A 19,526-nucleotide genomic window follows, 5' to 3' on the forward strand; every position below is an offset into this window, starting at 1 on the left:
CCTTCGGTGTCGTAAACTCTGGAGGTGAGCCATCTGAATCAGGTATATATTATATTTATATTATAAATATCAGGGCGTGGTATTTAAATGATGCTTGTTTCAAGCCGCCACATTTATCAACAGCCGATCGTTCTTACGCTGTGATTAGAGAGATACGATCATTTGATAAATCACACATGAACCCTGTCGTAAGAGGAAATATACGACCAGATCTGCGCTGGTTTCTACGCTCGTTTGATAAATGAGAGCACAGAGCACCTTTAATGAAAAGCATCAGCCCCTTCTCTGTCTTGTACTTCTCTTCTGTCTCTCTTCCAGTCTCATGTCATGCATTTGTATTCTTGGCTCGTTCATTTTTCTATTTTGTTCTCTCCATCCCCTCATAACTCGTTTTCATTTCAAACACACACCCTCACTCTGTCTCTGTTCTGTAGTGGCTTTCTTCCTCTTTATTAGCCAACAGACTCTAACAGTGATCAGTGTCCTTCCGCTCTGACTGCAGCTATCATCAGTGAATTTAGTTGTATTGATTTTGAGTTGGCGTTAAAGTCCCCCTCCACTCAAAAATATGTTTTCTTTTTTTTATGTCCCCTAAATTATATGACCTTGACTACAACCCAGATTCCAAAGAAGTTGGGATGTTGTTAGAAACTTCGTAAACCAGAATGCAATGATTTGCAAATCCTTTGTGATCTACAATTAATTCAATGCAACGACAAGATATGTTATGCCTAATCTGGGAAACTTTTTGTATTTTTGTAAATCTATAGACTTATTTTAAATTTGATGCACTAAATTCCAACTTTTTTTGGAAATGGTGTTGTACCATACCATGTACAGTCTTTGTGAATCTGGGCTATGCAAATAAACTGGACTTGACTATATTGAGTTGTGTCTGCTGAAGGGGGAGCTGTCTGTGAACTTCCCTAAAATCAGAGAATTAAATTTAATGTACTCTGTCAAGCTATCACTATATCGCTACATCACTACTTTCGAAAGGCTAATTAAGAGCCGTAAAAGAAACCTGAAACATCCATTTTAATATGGTAGATGATATTACTTTTTTTTGAGGTTGTCCTGGATAGTATTTGTCATTTTTTAAGAATATTTCAATAATAATAGGCATACATTTGCATAAAGCAGCATATGTGTCCACTCCCGTGTAGGGGTGTGCCATATCGTATCATTCACAATTATACCGGTATATTTTTTTTTATGGGTAATAAAAATGCATATCATGATATTTAGCAACATTCCTACTTCTTGACGTAGTGGCATAAGGGTTTCCCATTAATCACCTAGACCATGGCGGCCCGCTATAGTCTCATGTGCTGCGCTTACGTCACATTTCAAGCTACTGAAAGTATATTTACACGATTCATAATATAAAGTTATTTTGTGTTGTGTTGCCATTGCTCAGCAGAGTGTCACCCGTCAGCCAATTAGTTGACTGGGTAACACTTTACAATAACCATCATTTATAAATGGTAAACAGATAGTTTATTAACGTTTAATCATCATTTATAAACCGTATATAGGCCATTTAGAATGGGAAACAGAAAATGTATTAATGTTGAACTATAATTCATAAAGGCCAAATAGATGGTATATTAATGTCAGTTGATAGTAACTTTACCATTAACAAACAATGGTATTATAATTATTAGTTTACTAATAGTTTTGCACTCATTTTAACATTTTTAACACCATATTAAGTACGTTAATGATTTTGAAATCATTCATATACCTTGAAGAAATTGGTTTAAAACATTTAACGATTAAATATGTATGTAAATGGTTAATAATTGGTTTATAAACAATCTATAAACATCACTTAGATGGTTATTGTAAAGTGTTACCGTTGACTGTTTTTAAAAAATATACATATATTTTTGGCCATTTTTCATGTTTTATTGAAAGTGATGAATAGAAAGGGGGAGACAGAGAGGAGGACATGCGGCAAAGGGACCTCGGGCCGGATTCGAACCCAGGTCTACGGCAGGAAGGACTCAGACTTAGTGGTACGCGCTCTACCAGTGTGAGCCACCAGGACGCCCCATTAGTTGACTTTTTAAGGTTAATTTTTGTCAGAACAGACACGTGCATGTTGTAGCAGAACAGATGATGCTTGTGTGTGAACATTATTTAGAGAGAGGTGTCTTTCCACTTTTCCCCTTCCCTCTTGTTTTCATTATTCAAAAGCCATGACGATGAGGTGAGTGACCCTGCTAAGCAACAGCATGCATCACTCTGCTAACAGCTCGATGGACTGGCCTCTGGCTCCACGCTGAAGCTGTGTTTGCACATGTTGAGAGCTGTCATGTGGCTGCATTGCTTTGTGAAAAATGAGTGTTGAAGCAAGTGGTAAAAAGTGCCAGCTGCATCCAAGAAACCTGTGCAGAGAAAACAAGACTCTGCTATGCAAGACTGGACTAAAACACAGCTATGATTCAAGCTACATGCTAATATTAGCATGCAAGTACCTTGAGATGTGTATTACAGTGATAAGCAGCAAATCCATTTGTTTTTAGAACAGCAGCATTTTTGTTTTACTGTTGGAGAACCTTTACTCTAAAGGTAAAGTCAGGAGATCACCAAAGTCCTTTTGGTGCATCCTCTTGGGCTCATGAATATCTCCACAAAACTTTTTCATTTAATTTTGCATTTCATTCGATATGATTTCAGTAATGACATTTCTACATTTTATTTTCCAGGACTGGAAAAGTAATGGAATTTTGTTATATTTTTAAACATTTATTCACTAAGGATTTTGTTCATATAATAAACAGAGAACAATACAAATCAGCACAGCAGCCACACATAATAAATAAAAACAAGAAACAAAAATGGGGATTTGAAATATAACAAAGTAGATAAAGCATCCACACAAAGCCCACAGTGTGCCCCAGTAAAAAGGACCACATTATCCATACCTTGGTTAAAAAAAAGAAATTAAAAAAAAGAAGATAAAAATCAACAACTCATCCATCCAACCATCTACATCCACATCGTCACTCTTAAAAAAAATCACAGAAAATGTTCCACATTTTCCAAAACTTGTCAAGCTCGTTCTTTGTTATGTAGCTTCTCTTCTCTAAAGCAACATGAAAGGTAATTTTGTTATGTTTAAAGTAAAACATTCATTGTTACAGTTATCTGCTATGGATGACCGTCCATGTCATGTGAAAAAGGACAAATAATTTTCTAGAACTGTAGATTTAATGTCACTCTAATCAGTGCATGACAATGTTTTGTTAAGTATCATATACATTTTTTTTTTATTTTCTCCCTATGCTCTGATTTGGACAGAATGAATAGAAACAAAGATTTTCTGCAACTTGTTTTTGTTCTTTTTTTTAATAATGAAAAAGCACACTTCTTTCCTATGGCAGCTCTTTTGGCCTGTTCTGTTCTTTTCTCCCCAGCAGTTGTTGCACAATATAGCCAAAAAGAGTCTCAAAAGTGTGAAAATGCCATCGCTAAAATGCACTTCAGGAAGCTTATATCCACAATGTTCAAAATGAAAGACTTAAAGCATGTCCTTGTGTTATCAGTAGTAAGTATGACCCTGAAAAATCTCTCTCTTACATCTTAAAAAAACTCAGACATGGTTTTGGTGTTCAAAGCTCCCTGGCACTTGGGATTAGCAAACCGTGACACTTGCTGCAACTGAATAGAAGCAGCTGAACCAAGATCTTTGTTTTCGGTGCCGATCACTAAATATAAACACCAGCAGGTATATTTTGTCTGTATGTAAACAAGTGTGAAGAGGGATATTTACCACCCACATTTGTCTTTTTATGAAGAGAGCTCTTCACTTTAGTTTTTTTCTCTTTTAAACGACACTGGGAGAAGTAATTCCCTCAGCAGTCTTGGCTGTGTTATAAATAATGTTCTGATATCTGTGTTCAGCAGCAGGAAGTGATGTCTCAAACCAGCTCATTCTGTAAATGTTGAAAGGCAGTTTGGTCACAGTGTAATTCCCATTAACAACACTGCAGGGGAAACGGATAAACACCAGATGAGAGAATGGGGATGTGCTCGTCCTCCCAAAGAGTAAGCACATGACTCAGACATTACAGAGGAGATCAGTCACCGCCCTGTGTCCCGTGGAGGTCAATGCACTGGGTTTCGATTTGGTGAATCACTGGCAAATGCAAAAGGTCAAAGATATCGTGCATGGGTAACTTTTGGTCATTTTTTGAAACCCCTGCAGTACTGTTAGAAATAGGACTGGATTGGGAGGAATAAAACAATAAAACCATTTAAATGAGCCTGTCTTCTTTTCCTATAAAGAGGAAGAGTGATGCTGTGTGCATCACAGGGCTCCGACAGTTTGGTGATAGAGGAGGAGAGTTTGATGTCGAGACTTCAAGAGCGAATGATTGTCATTGTGCACAAGGTTCAGAATTGCTGGGAGTTCATACAGCACCCCAGCAAAGATAAAATAGATATTATGCATTGAAGTGAGGCCTGGTGTAAGCAGTGGTAACTAATGATGTCAACCTGGTCTCCACCTCCAACCTGGATTCCAACATACAAAGTGATTATGTACATTCACTGAGTGAATATTTAGAAAATAAAACATATATTTCTCGCTAGAAATGTGATCAAAATCCATTTTTATGCAGAAATTAAGTCAAAATATAGATTTTTTCACTAAAAATGAGAGAACTGTCCGCCATGTTTTTTGTTCTGACAGCCAGGACCTTGAAAGTCACGTGACTTGGAACAAACCAATAGGAACAAATATCCATGGAATAGCCACGGGATATGACTGTCATTAACTTGCATTGTAGCGAAATCTGTGTCAGTTTCACAGAAATTTGAGTTATTCCGTGGCTATTCCACGGATTTAGAGTTAAGCGAATCCGTGGCTATTCCACGGATTCCTGTGAGACCAGGTTCAATGATGGTACGGGAAGAAACAAACAGATCTTTGCAGCCAAATACAACTTTTTGATATGAGAGGATGTGTTTTGTGTTTATTCTTCAATGATTGTCGCTTCAACTGCAGCTCTGCTCCTTAACTGACTGCAGGTCATAAACTTCTACCCTGATCTTACCAATAAAATGGATTTTTTTATCGTATTATTTTCTTACAGGAATAATTTGACATTTTGGGCAATATAGTTTACATTAGCAGTGTGAATCGGCAGAAGCCCCACGATATGATTTTATCCCTTAAGTCATGATGCGATAATATTGCGTTTTTAAGCATTTTGCGATACAATATATTGCGTTTTATCTGTTTAACTGGAGTTTTTGTCCACAAAATGAAATCAGCCTAAATTAGAAAAAGCTTTGCAGCATTACATCGAAAACTTCCCCACACAATATCCTGACGCACATGGCGCCTATAGATTCCCTAAACGCAAAATACTACTATGCTGTATCGGTTTCCCCCACCTCTACTTTACATTTTACCTTTTTTAATTACTTTTCTAGCCTTTTATGAGAAGATTAATACCACTGGGTGAAGAGCTAGAAGATGAAAGCTTAGCATAGAGCAAGACTGCAAAAGTTTACTAATAAAAAAGCCATGTCGTTTTGTTTAATCTGTACAAAACCATCACATAGTCTGGCTCTGTTCAATTTACACCAGCATCCACGTAGTGTAAATATAAAATATAATTGCGCTCATCTGTGCTCCAATTGGCATGTTGGTCTGAAAATGAGGTCTGGCCAGACACATTGTTTGCTGAAGAAAGCAATTTTGCTGTTTTAACCAACAAAAACCTGGTCTAAAGTGAGTGGTGCAGGTCTTTTCTGCTATTTATAGTGCACATTACTCTCAATCACCTCACATCAATCACACTTTCTACACCTCCGATTCCAAAGTTGGGAGGCTGTGAATGCATCAAATGCTTCAATATTCAGTGTTAATTTACAAAAGCAAACGTTTACCAGTTTGACTGTCTTTGTACAGTTTTCAACTGAATTGATGTCACAAAGGATGAGCAAACTATCACATTCTGTTTTATTTATAATTTAGGCAAAAGGAACAACAACCAAGATTCTAAATAAATTGGGAGCATTTTTTCTGGGTTAGAATTTGGGTTGTAGTCCTTTCTCTCGTTTCATGTTTTGTGTTTCTGACTTGTTTCCGCAGGTCTCATTGTAGCGTCCTTGATGGTGTGCTGGCTTCCCAACCAGATCCGTCGTCTGATGATGGCTGCCGTGCCGAAGTCTCGCTGGACCTCTGCTTACTTCCAGCACTACATCACTCTCCACCCGGTGGCCGACTCCTTCTTTTACCTGAGCTCCGTCCTCAACCCGTTCCTCTACAACCTCTCGTCCAGACAGTTCAGGGAGGTGTTCGTCCAGGTGCTGCGGTGCCGCCTCACCATCGAACACGTCAACAAGCGCACCCTGCCAAGCTCCCGCGCCGCCTCTGCGCGCTCCCTTCAGCCGCTGCTGATAAAGTCTTTACGTCGCGGCAGGGCGAACCGCTCCACCATGGCGCAAGAGAAAACTCCTCCCACATTTACAACCTTTCAGAGTCAAAGTGACTCAGGAATTGCTTCAAATACCCTCAGCCTGACTGAAGAGTCTGATTCAATTCTCAGAACAAAGACAGATGTACCATCAGAGACTGAAGTATAATGTGCTGTACAATTTAATGAAACACAATGAACTGTAAAAACAAATCAAGGATGCTGTTTCTGTGCCATCAGAAACTAAGAGATATTCCTTATGCACAGTGAACACAGAACCAAGTGTGAAGTCAGAAACAGATCACGTTCAGCTGACAATTTGGCACAACAGCAAGCTTCATGGGACTCCTCAAGTGTGAAATTGTTATCAAGTCTGAAAATGATTATACCAAAGCTTAAATACTCTCTTAAGCATAAACAACCACCAGCTTGAGTAAATGTAAAGGTACCCAGTGCAGTTTTTAGAAAACAAGTGGTGCTATGGCGAACTGTTTTGGTTTACAAAAAATACAACTAATGGTTCATGAAGCTTCGTTTGGACATCACTAGTTCCCATACAACAAAAACTGCATTCTTAATTACATTTTGAGGGGAAAGTGTTTTCTCTCGAATTATAGTTGCAGATTTAAGCAGGTGATACATGTGAATTGAAACAAAGCTATGTGGTGAGGTTTACGAAGAGATCGTGGTTTTGGTTAAATTAAGTAAAAGAAGCAAACTGAGTCAACATTTGTTTTACGCAGCGCACAAACGGCTGCCTCCTTGGTAAAAGTCCCATGCTTGTTTGACCCATTTATCCACCTCGACCTCCTCATGTAGCAAAAATGTGGCTTGGATAGAATGTATTTGTGATGCATCAACAACAAATTTAATTACATTTCCCTCCATATGTAACTGACAGTGCTGTTTTGTTGAATGGGTGGACCATTTTTAGGAGATCTTGTTTTGGGTCCAATGGTTTGTCCAATACAATAAGCACAATATGAACCTGGGGCCGTCTTAGAACAATTTGGTATTCAGTTGTGATGGCCAAATGAAGCTTCATGAACCCTTCTTAATTCCAGAGCCCACTAGACCTCTGCTGTCTGTCCAACAAAGGATTGAAAGCACACTGAATTGCCATTCAATTAGTCTTTTCCCTTAAACCAAGAGGGCCATCTAGTGGGGTCAACGGATACAACTAATGGTTCATGAAGCTTCATTTGGACACCACTAGTATTCAGTTCTCTTAATACATCCATGACACTCAAGCTATATGATGTCCTGTGGCTTCTTACTATTCCACTCACAGACGGCTGAGACAGCAAAGCATTAGCATTAAGATGGGGGAGAGGAGGGCATTTAGCTGCTGTAAACTGAGATGGATGCAATGCAGGTCTCAAAATTTGGCCTTTACAAATGTTTTCAGCATATTTGTTAGATCTCAAGGACACACATGCAAATAAAAGTCCACAGGGTACCTTTAAGGTTTAGGTGACCTCTAAACCAACCACTCAACAAACTCATCCACCACAACAGAAACTGAATATTACATTTTTATGGACAACACCAACTTTTTGCATGTTAACCACATCACATTATGTCGTAATATATTTGTCTCTGAAATAATTTCTGTCAAGGTATGCATATTGATGCCTTAACATACAACATATCCCCTGATAGTACGGGGCAGTATATCTGTGGACGTTTTTACACCTAAAGTTCATTTTCTCTGGTCTGAATCAGTTGACGAGTCTGTAAACTTGGAGCATTTTGTTTGGATTTGGTTTCTTTCACATCCAAGCGAACCAGAATGCATCACTGCAAATGTGACAATGTCTCTGCTTATTGGTCAGATGTGTTTAGGGCAGGAGAAAAAATGTAAACACATGTAGCCAATTCAGACCACCAAACAGCTGGTCTGGACCACTGGGCTGCAGGTACCGACCACTAGGAGGCTGGTCCCGACCACCTACAGACTGGTCTGGACCACTAGTCTGTGAACGGACTGGACAGACCACTGAATTGTCTACAACCCCATTGCTGAAAAAGTGCTAAAAGTGTAAAAACATCCTTTGAAGCCGAATGAGTAAGCCCTGTCTGTTGCTTTTGTAAAGTTGGCCCATTCTGCCCAGTGGGTCTTCAATGATGATTGAGACGGATTAAATTTGAAATAGTCTTCACATTCTTTCAGGAGAATCCTACTCACTCACTTTCACTTTCAAAGGGTTTCAAAGAATTCTTTCTAAAAAGTTGGCCAGTCCATCAGCAGTCACCACCATGTACGCCACTCTAGGTGGCCTTCATTGTACCATACGCTCATTGCACTGCCGCTCTACCACCTCCGTGCAAACTGTTCCAATTGCAGCCTTTATAGATGCAATTAATATCTGGTAACTAGTTTGAAAAAGGTTTGTGTGTTTCAACATGCTTTTGTAGCTCTATGTACAGACAGCAAATGTTACAAAACCAGTGAAGGACAAAAACAGAATGGCTTCCACTGACAACATGGTGTTGTATCTTTAAGGTCGATTTCACAACCCAAGTCCGTTTGGTTGGTCAGAATCAGAGTGAAATGGACTTTTGGTTCGTCTTGTATTTAGTCTGGTTTCTTTCACAGTGCAGAAATGTAAGCGGACCAAATAAAATAAAAAGATTTGAAGAGGGGCGTGTACAAAGGTGGAGGGCTGGAAATCTACTTGCACTATTATTTTTTATTGGTTTAAAGTTGGCTGTGAAAAATGTAAACAAAGCAACATGGAACAGAGCGCAAACCAAGTACGTTTAATAATACCGGCCGTAATCTACTCTGGTGTTCACCTAACTAATGTGGAGAGAAACGGTCAGAAGGAGCTCCTGTTGAGGCTCCGGGGCATCAACAATGTGTTGATCCATTATTTCCACAGACAACATGCTGCGATCAGACAGCTGTATAATCAGAGAAGGAGAGCCTTGATGCTCCTACCACCATCTGCTCCTACCACGTATTTACCAAGGTAAATATTAAGTTAAGTTGACAGTGAATCAAACCCTACTAGGGTTCATTAGGAAACGGACCAAGACCCTATCTGCAAATGGTCTAGGAGCGGTTGTTTTGGTCCGCACCAGAGAACGATTGGAGCGTTTAACCACCAGAGTTTGATTAAAATGGACTAAACTTTGGGTTGTGAAAGCGCCCTAAGGAGCTTTAGATGGCTTGATATAATGACAAGCATATGTTCTTCTTCATCCAATACCTTTTTTTTACCTGACTGCATTTTTCAAGATCATTAAACTTTATCCTTGTCATACATGACACACATTGACTTCTTCACTTTGTCAACACAGCATGATCAGTGATAACTGATTTAGAGTTATTTATTCTGGAAAGCTTTCCCTAAGGCTCAGAAAGTAAATGACAAATCTAAACTTGCCACAGTTCCTGCAATATGTCTTATTTAACCTTGTAGTGGAGGTAAACAAAGACAGATGTGAATGAGCCACCTGCTGCCCGACAAAATAGCCAGAAGCTGTTCCATCCACAGCACCGTCCTCCACCCGACTTTACCCAGGTGCCCTTGCAGCCGCACCATGATCTAGTTAGTGACACGTGTGATGATGAAATTTTTCAATTTGACCTCTGGAGGAAAGCTGTAAAACAGAAGACAACAAATACTGTACAAAGCTTCCACACGCCTCAAAGAATACACATTTTAAAGTACTCTTCATTGTCTCAGTTAATGCAGTTCCAGTTCATGTTTCCTCCACTGTCAATACACATGTTGGCTCAGTGTGTGAAGGTCTGTCAGCACAGGGTGGAGGACAGCAGCAGGAGGATGCAGGGAGAGAACACGGGGAGCTGCGGCGTGGTCAGGGTAACGGCGGCTGATTGCTGGGGTCGTTTCTTCTGCCGTGGTCCGTTACACAGTGGCGTGTTGCAGCAGGTGATGCACACCGAGTTGAGCTTGCCGGTGCAGAACTGCTGGTAACCAGAAGAAGCGATAAGACAGGCTCCTGAGGAGGCGCAGGACTTGCGGTAGTGGATCCCTGAAATAAGAATAGAAATCATTACATTTGGCTGGTAATGAGAGGATTAATGTGTGTGTGTGTGTGTGTGTGTGTGTGTGTGTGTGTAAGAAAGAGAGAACAAAGACACAGAGACGGAGGCATGTAATTAAGGATAAATAGCATTCTTTCATCAAGGGGAACCCAACTTAAAGGGAAACATCTCAGTATAATTGGGCCAGTGCCCCTTTTGCAGTCATAACACTTAGCTCTCCTCTGTGTCTCCAAAAGATTTGCATAAAATTGTCACAGTGCCAGGTATAATTAGTCCGTGCATGAGGAAAACAGCACTTCTTGCTTTTCAACTCATGCTCTCAGACGGTGCGTCCTTCATAATATGGAACTCTTTGCCCAATGCAAGCATTACTGTTTGTCCGGGCCTCACTTTTTGTGTTAATTTGCAGGCGGCAGCCTCCGGATTTGAGCAGTAAGTCAAACACATATGTGCATTTCAGCAGGGGACGCTGATGGCGGTTGCAGAAGCATTTTGGTCCTGTCGATCCAACACAACTTTTCGCTTGATTTATTACCATAGAATTTTTTTTTAGGACAACACTATGGTCGCAATCGCCAGTAAAAAAAAAAGTCTTCAAGACATTATTATGTGAATTGTGTAAATAATGGCCCCATTTAGAAGAAAATAGAAGATAAAGAATCGCATGATTTAGGGCGTGGCTACCTTTGATTGACAGGTCACTACCAAGGCGAGCCATCATCAGAAGAGCAGCAGAACAATGTGTATCCACAGCAATGTTTCCCTCTTAATACCCGTGAACTTGTTTGTTGTTGTCAGTGTTTTCGTCCGGTTTCGCCTCGTAACTGTGACACTGTATTTTCACTTAATGACAGTTTATTTAAACATTTTGTTCATTAAAAATGTCTTGGTCAGTGTTTGGTTGGACTAACAGACACTCCAAGGAGTCACTGTTCATTTTTTAAAGCAAGTAAACATATATTTGTTTTTTGGTAGGCAAAATGAACATTCAAGTTAATGTTAACAGGAATTCTCCTTGTTCTTAACATGTTGTTTGTTTACTTCACATTGAGTGGCATGGAAATGCTGCATAGTGGTCAAACGTGAATATGAATAACTTGAATAACTAGGATGACCGTATTTTTAAACTCCCAAACTTGGACCCTTCAGTATATGTACGTTCAGGAACACACACACACACACGTATGTATGCACCAGTAGGCGTTTTCATGAGGACATGATAAACGTCTATGTCAGTGCTTAAAAAAACAGGTATACTATTATGAATATTCGGGTCATGATTCTCCAAATCCACAGTTTGATAAGGCTTTTCCTTTAAAGGTCATGATTTTTAATTAAAATATAATTTAAACTTTGTTTTTCAGCACTAAAGGTTATGCTATTTTGGAATATTGAGTCTTGATTTGTAAAAATCAACAGATCACTGGTCTTATAAAAAGCCCTCATTTACATTTTCAGTTTCTCCGTTAAAAAAAGACCAGTCAATTGGAAAAAAACTATAAACACAAAAACAAAAAGGAAAATCCACTGACAATTAACTCACATAATTAAAAAGTTTCATTGCAAAGTGCACCAACTAACCTTGTCTGCCCTACAGATCTCGCCTTTTAAGTCTTGTTCTATACTTTTTACTTTAAATGCGTTCAAGTTGGCGGCAGCTGGTGGTGACAACCGAGACAATTTATCAAGTTTATTAGAGTGTTTTGCAGATATTTGTTGGGACTCAGGACCCAAAGCCTGAAACCAGGAAAACATAGACAAACTGGAACTCTGGTAAGTGTATGTTGCTAAACATTACTTTTGAGCTAAGTTAGTGTAGCAATCAGCAATAACTTGACTGGGAACTATATTTGGTAACTTCAGTGGATATCAAAACTGGGTCCCCATGTCTCAAAGTTAAATGTCTAAATGTTTAAAATGTTTAAATTCAATCAAGAATTGTTTTGTCAATTAAGAGACAAGTCTTTTTATTTCTCCACAATGAGAGTCAAACCCACAGACTGACCAACAAAGTATTCAAAAACTTTAATCTTCATGGCTCTTAATTCTTTTGAATGAAACATAAAAAAGCCTAAGCTTGCAGTGTTATTTTGACAATTTCCCGACACCATATCTTGACACATGGTGCCTATAGATTCCTTAGATCTGCTAGTTTCATATGATACCAGTATCTCCAGTATATATATAAGTGAGCCCGATACGGCCACAGAAAACTGTGGCCCATCGGCCATCTGCACACAAAATATTGTTACTTGGTGGCCATGAATCGATATAATATTGCCACGCAAAATACTGCAATACTATACTGAATCAATTTTTTACCCACCTCTAGTTGACTACATAGTTGTTGCCTATAGGTGACAACTGGAAACAACTCCCAGGTAAGAGGGTGGACAGTTATCTCATGGCGTAATTGTATAGTTTTAGTGTGAACTGTGAACCTCAGACTTCTGAATGGGAGTAAATACTTGAATGCATCTGTTCCCCCCTCCCTTTGCCCTCCCTGTGTCATTCAGGTGTCTTGTTTCTCTCAGGTGTAATCAGTGAGGCTGATTGAAGGAACGTTACAAAGGCCGCATTCAGACTGCAGGCGAATCTGATTCAAATCAGATTCCTACTCAAATCCGATTTTTAGGGGTGACTGTCCACATTATCGACTGATCTGACAGGTTGCCATAGTAACGGCGTCAGACGTCATATAATTGCGACAGCGACAAGAACAACAACAACAACAACAACAAACATGATGGAGGCAGGTCACCTCAGTATATTGGCCTTATCACTGTCCAGTAGAGGTGCAGAACATCTCAGACGCACCAGGGGAGAAACCGGGCGGATGGACGCCCCCGTCGGGCCCGCATGAGTCGGGCGCGGCTGCCGGTGGATACCTCGTCTCCGCGCTGCCGGCGCTATGCATAGTGACGTCACGGACAGTCAAAACAGATCTGAGTGTTTGGAGGTTCAGACTGAGACGCATCTGTCCAAATGCGATCTGAAACTACCTCCCGAAGGTGGTTTCGATCTGGTTTGCAAAAAACGGATTTCATGTGATTTGTGACTGTTCAGACTTCAAAAGAGCCATCCAGTTCCAATCTGGATGGGCTAAAAATTGGATTTTGGCTGGCAGTCTGAACATGGCCAAAGATCTCTCACAATTCCACCTGTGTAGCAGCAGCAGCATGTAGCTGGGGATCAGGCCTTTTGTTTGCTTTGGTTTCTGGTGGGAGTGGTGGCTTAGTTTTTCAGTTATTTATTTCTATTTCTTGTTTTACTTAGGTTACGGTTCTGTGGGAGAAGGGCTTCTTTTGAGTCTGACGGCCCATTGAGGGTTGGTCCAAGAGTCCCCTTTCTTTTATTGATTTTTGCCCACCAGACCTTTTTGTTTTAAGTAGTTTTTTGATTCACTCTGGGTTGTTTTGTTTTAACTTTTTCTAATAAACCATTGTTTTGCATCACTCCTGACTCTGTGGCAATTATGTTAGCTCACCTTTATAGGGAGCCTTTGGTGGGGATCGTAACAGCATCTTTAAAGACAGACGGAAGCAGAACAGAAAGTCTAGCATGCATTAACATTAGATGGTTATTCATATACTCCAGAGAAAGTAAGAAATTCAAGAACTGCAGGGAAACAGTGAGTCAGCAGCATGAAAGGAGCCAGCAGTCAATCAATCATTGAGCAGCAGCAATGCTAGTCTAAAACACCAGCAGTCAGCTGCTCCGGCAGCACGCTCCTGTCACTGTTTCCTTCTGCTGTTTTATTTTCCCTAACCCTGTCTTCACTTGTCAGGCTTAAAAAATACATGTTACATGTCATCGTTAATGCCAGCATGTTATCCAGGTTCTTAATTTAACATAGTTTTCAACTTAGTTTTTCAACTTCAGTTTTTCCCTTGTGAAAAATATAATATTTTCCCATTGAGGATCCTTGCAGAAAGCCTCTCAGTGTTGAGACCAGGCCTGTCAGACTGATCCATGAAGGGCCTGATGTATGCTACCTGCAGGTTTTTGCTCCAAGTAAGCAAAAGCACACCTGATGCAACAAATCAACAGAGTGAAGACAATGCAGGTGAATGAGTCATACGCCACTGGGACTAAGGTTGCATTCACGCTACTGATGACCAAGCAACAAGCTACACATCATTTCAAATGGAAGCTGGTGACATTAAGACACAAACTGACACAGACACTCGTCTCAGCCCAGCTCAATAAGACAGATTAACTGCTATCATTAATGTTGGTTCCTGTTCCCCCTGTACTTTCTCTGTCAATAGCATGTCAAAATGTCAGCTGTGAAAAATACTTGTTTTCTGGGAGTCCTGTCGGCTCACAGCTAGAGCACATACTGCTTAGTCTTTGCAACACAGCGGGCCCTTAGCTGCATGTCTTCCCCTCTGTCTCCTCCTCTTTATCTATCAATTTCAAATAAAGCAGAAAAGGGCCCATAAAATAAATATTTGAGCCATTGTTGGCCAAAAAAATAAAAAAATATCCTAATGGAGCCGCAAACCTTATTGTGAGCTTACAATTAAGATAAAACAGCCTACTGAGTCTAAATTACCTTACCAAGAAAACAAATAGGTCATAATGAGCATTTATTTGTATGATTTTATCAGAATGCAGCCAGGATCTAAGTGCAAATGAGCGGCTGGACACTGAATAAATATCTTAGGAGATTTGGAATCGAAGGGAAACTAAAAACTAGACATGATGTTGGCAAAATGCCGAGCCATAGACTTTCTATGGTTGACATTTTAGTTCACCAAAATGTAAAAATAACATAAAATGTAATGCTGTATATGAGCAACACATTTTTATAATTGAAGAATACAAATTGATTTGGGCCTACACCAACAATCAATGAAAATTAAAATGTCTCACAGGAATCCGTGAAATAGCCACGGATTTGCTTAACTCAAAATCCGTGGAATAGCCACGGAATCGCTCAAATTTCCGTGAAACTGACACGGATTTGGCTACAATGCAAGTTAATATTTTTTCCTATTGGTTTGTTCCAAGTCACGTGACTTTCAAGGTCCCGGCGGTCAGAACAAAAAACATGGCGGACAGTTCTCTCATTTTTTGTGAAAAAATCAATATTTTGACTTAGTTTCTGCATAAAAATGGATTTTGATCACATTTCTAGTGAGAAATACATGTTTGATTTTCTAAATATTCACTCAGTGAATGTACATAATCACTTTGTATGTTGGAATAGCCACGGGATATGACTGTCATTAACTTGCATTGTAGCGAAATCCGTGTCAGTTTCACGGAAATTTGAGTGATTCTGTGGCTATTCCACGGATTTTGAGTTAAGCGAATCCGTGGCTATTTCATTTGAGACTGTTCTAAAGTTACCTATCATGATCTTTCATATTGTCCATGATTCAGTTATTCAATAACTACCAACTACTCATTAATGAGCCATCAGTGCCTGATTCATATCCGTGTGAGAACCCTTAGTAAAATCACTTATTGTGCACCCATCTGTGCCCATGAAGCTCCTGAACCTTGAGGCTTAGTTTTTGTGAATATATATATGAAGATTGAAAGTTCCTTCCTCCCCTGACACCAGCTGAGCTCTGTCCTATTTACTGAAAAATAACAAAACACCCTAAAAGTATATTTAGAGCCATTTCCAGTGACTGCATTCAATTTTCAAAGCTCCTCTGAAAAGCCATACATCTCAGAAAAGTTGACTTATCTCCACCAGCCATAATCCACATCACAATGAAGTTTAGTTGGGGAGCTGGGGAATTAAAGAGGCTCTCGGCTGTGGTCGTTTCCAACGCACTATAAAGCATTGATTTAAAATGTTGTTGAAACAAGTTGTTTGTGAGATTAGTGGAGGGAGACAGCAACATTTGACATTTTGTTTCAAAGAAATTTAGTGCACGAACTTCCGATAACCCTCATAATGTGTCTTCTCCTCTGTCCGTCCAAGTGCAGTAGATAGTAACAGCCTAAGTACTGCATGTTCATTTAAATTGTGCATTCTCCCATGTCTTATATACTGCAAATATCAGTGGAGGTCCCAGAAGGAGTTGAGTAATCCAGTGGAAACACAGCGTGAAATGTTGCAAAGCTCTGGAAGAAAATGTCCCGTCTTCTCCCGACGCCTGCAGAATCAAACCTGACTCACAGTGTGTTTATATCTCTAATTTTAGCTGTCACACTCGCAAAGGATGACGCACACTTGAAGATTTCATTTACTGCTCCAAAACTAAAAATGGCCGTTAATATCGTGAACTCAAAAAGGCAACCTGTGGGACAAATATATGAAATAATTAATAGTAAGGAAATCGTGTGGTCATAAACGGCTCCATAATCTGTTGGTTTTTATCTTGAGCAGTAATTGGAAAATAGCGAGAGGCGATAACACGAGCAGTCAGTGGAAAATGAGGTGCAGTAAAAGTGGGAAGAGTCACTGACGGAGAATACAGATTTGATGGCTTTTCTCACCTCAAACAATCACTTACTATATGATCATATTAATCCAGTGGATTTTTTTAAACTTTTCACAGTTTTTAAGTAATTGAACTTTGAGTTTTAGTATTTTTTCAGACCATTTTTATGTGCAGACTGTGGGTGGGAAAATTGGGTGAATAAGTAGCTGAAACTGTCTCTTCAGCTCTTTAACTTACCATCACTTTTTACAGCGCAGACACTTCAAATATCTCTGGCCCTTCCAATGCTTTCAGTTCTTACACTTCAACTGGTTTTAAACTACACAAATCAACCCAAACAATCAACTGTTTACTCTTCAACTGACATTTTAACACTTGTCACTGTTGACACTTTTAATGTCTTATTCAATTTCTTACTGCTTTCTGTGCTGCTCTTCAAATGTTAAATCAATCACTTTAGTGCTTACATACACTTCAACTGCCAACAGGACCTGAAATTAAAATGCTTTCAGTGATTACACTTCAAAATAATATATCCATTTTTTTGAATGTGAAAAATATAATGTCAACTGAAAAATTGTAAAAAAATAAAATAAAAATGTAACTATAGTTTTTAACTATACTTTTATTTTTTACTAATGTTATACTACTATTATTATACTATTACATTTTTCACTACTACACTATCTTATCAACACACGCAGACTATTATTCTGCATTGTTTTTATGTAATCATGACTTAAAAAAGTAAACAATTATTTTCAAATGCATTTCTACATTTAATTGCATTACTGGCTTGTAATTAATTAAAAAACATCTTAAATCATGTTCATTTGTTGTCTAACTGATCACTAATACTTGACAGTTTAGTTAACAATTACATTTTAAACCCAATATTAATTTATGCTTAAACAAAAAAAATGTAAATGATATAGCAAGGTTCTTTGTGGTGTATTTATATTATACAGCTTGTTTTTCAAGTTTATATTTTTTTCTAGCCATTTTACAATATTTTGATGCTTTTATTTCGAAAAGGTGCCGTCCAATGTGAAACGGGTGGTTTTATTTTGAAAGGTAGTGACAGGAAACAAAGTGGAACAGTAAAATGAGAAACGAACGATGAATTATGAGTGCTTCGTAATTCATATAAAGTTGATATAAAGCATCAAAAAGGCTTCTTTAGTTCCTGGCTGACAGGGGCACAAGGTTTGTTAAAGTTTATTTTCTTCTGTCATGTATATTAGTGGCTATTTTTGTTTATGTTGTCTTAACTTTTGTAAAAGTGTTAATTTGCAAAGTTGCTAATCGTTAGCCTAATAGCATATTTACCTAATTCATTTTTTGGCCAAATTGTGATATCTGCCGAACTTTACTCTCTTTCCACTGCTGCATCATGCTGCCTTACTGATCTCTTTGACTTAGCCATTTTTGTCGTTACATGCAAAGATGGTTGACTGCATGAGAAAGAGGCTCTGCTGACCACAAGTGAAGTATTAAGTCTTCTCTTTGATTCATCTGGTAAGGTAGTTCATGTTTCTTCAACTTTCTAGACAATAAATATACTTTCAGTCAATCAAAGGGTGTGTTTAAACTTTTATTCACATTCCTGCCACAAGGTATGATAAAGTAATGAAAACGCTAGAGAGATTTAAAGAGATTTGTTTTGACTGGAAATAAGATAAGTGTTTTTTGGTAAGATTTTGAGTTTTTGCAGTGAACCTGTTAATATTTCGGGAAACCATTTTCCATGATTTTGGTCATTACCAAGAAAACCATGGAAAATGTCTCAGCTCTTTAATTAAACTATTATCAGCTATTGTTGTTATCATTATATTTGTCCAAACAAATGCACCTTTAGTTATACCAGGCATTAAAATGAACAAGATATTAGAGAAAACAAGGGTGGTCTAATATTTTTTTCCATGACTGTATTTAAGTCCCTTTTTTATTTTATTTTGAAAGGCAAACATCTGGAAGTGTGTTGATAAACTGTCAACGGAGAGCAGAATAAAGTACTTTGGCCACACATTCACCTGTGTTTTGTTATTTTATATTCTCTATAAGTGAGCCAACACTCAGTTACATTTTGGGATGCTACAAAAAACGTGATGTCATCATAGGCTGCTTCCCTGGCTGTATGTTTAACAATATCATTTTCAGTGACTACTCTCCACTCAAGAACTCCTTCAAAGCGTGTACACTGAAGATAACAATGGAGCACCACAATGAAATATGACTTTCACAGCACACACACAAAAACACTGCAGCTGTCCCGGCTGATAAATGTGTCGAGACAGTGCTGCACTTTAAACACAATGCTACAACTGTTATCCAACCTCTGTACAGCTCACAACAACACGGCGCCTCTTCTGACATCTTAATTAATGGAAAAGTTGGAGAGAAAGTCAATTACTATCTATAATAATTAACTATAAAACTTCCTAATTAGTAATTAGAATATTAATTGTCTAATATTTGATTAATTGCGTTGACATTATGCTTTGCCAAGAGAGCGCTTCTAATTGAAATTCAGGACAAATACACACAAACATTGCCCTGGTACATGGAGAATATATTCCATATGTACCAATTATGAGCACGGAGAATAGATGCAGTGTTTTTTGAGTGAATATCACTGAGTGAATCTCAGCAGCACAACAGAGA

The 19,526-nt window shown here is 38.7% G+C and overlaps 2 protein-coding genes across 3 annotated transcripts in view; one reads left to right on the forward strand and one right to left on the reverse strand.

Annotated features, from left to right (window-relative positions):
• Window positions 1-8,621, forward strand: part of gpr39 (G protein-coupled receptor 39) — a 49,853-nt gene extending 41,232 nt beyond the window's left edge. The window contains exon 2 of the mRNA XM_059343180.1: window positions 6,113-8,621. Within this exon, the coding sequence (XP_059199163.1) occupies window positions 6,113-6,606 (494 nt within the window). The 3' untranslated portion in view covers window positions 6,607-8,621. The remainder of the gene's footprint in view (window positions 1-6,112) is intronic.
• A 35-nt stretch (window positions 8,622-8,656) lies between these two features.
• The window catches only part of LOC131978504 (ly6/PLAUR domain-containing protein 1-like), a 28,023-nt gene continuing 17,153 nt past the window's right edge, over window positions 8,657-19,526 (reverse strand). For both annotated transcript variants that reach the window (XM_059342163.1, XM_059342162.1), the window contains exon 3: window positions 8,657-10,442. In XM_059342163.1, coding sequence (XP_059198146.1) covers window positions 10,201-10,442 — 242 coding nt within the window. In that variant the 3' untranslated portion in view covers window positions 8,657-10,200. The remainder of the gene's footprint in view (window positions 10,443-19,526) is intronic.

This window comes from Centropristis striata, chromosome 10, assembly GCF_030273125.1.
Source record: "Centropristis striata isolate RG_2023a ecotype Rhode Island chromosome 10, C.striata_1.0, whole genome shotgun sequence".
Classification (NCBI taxonomy): domain Eukaryota; kingdom Metazoa; phylum Chordata; class Actinopteri; order Perciformes; family Serranidae; genus Centropristis; species Centropristis striata.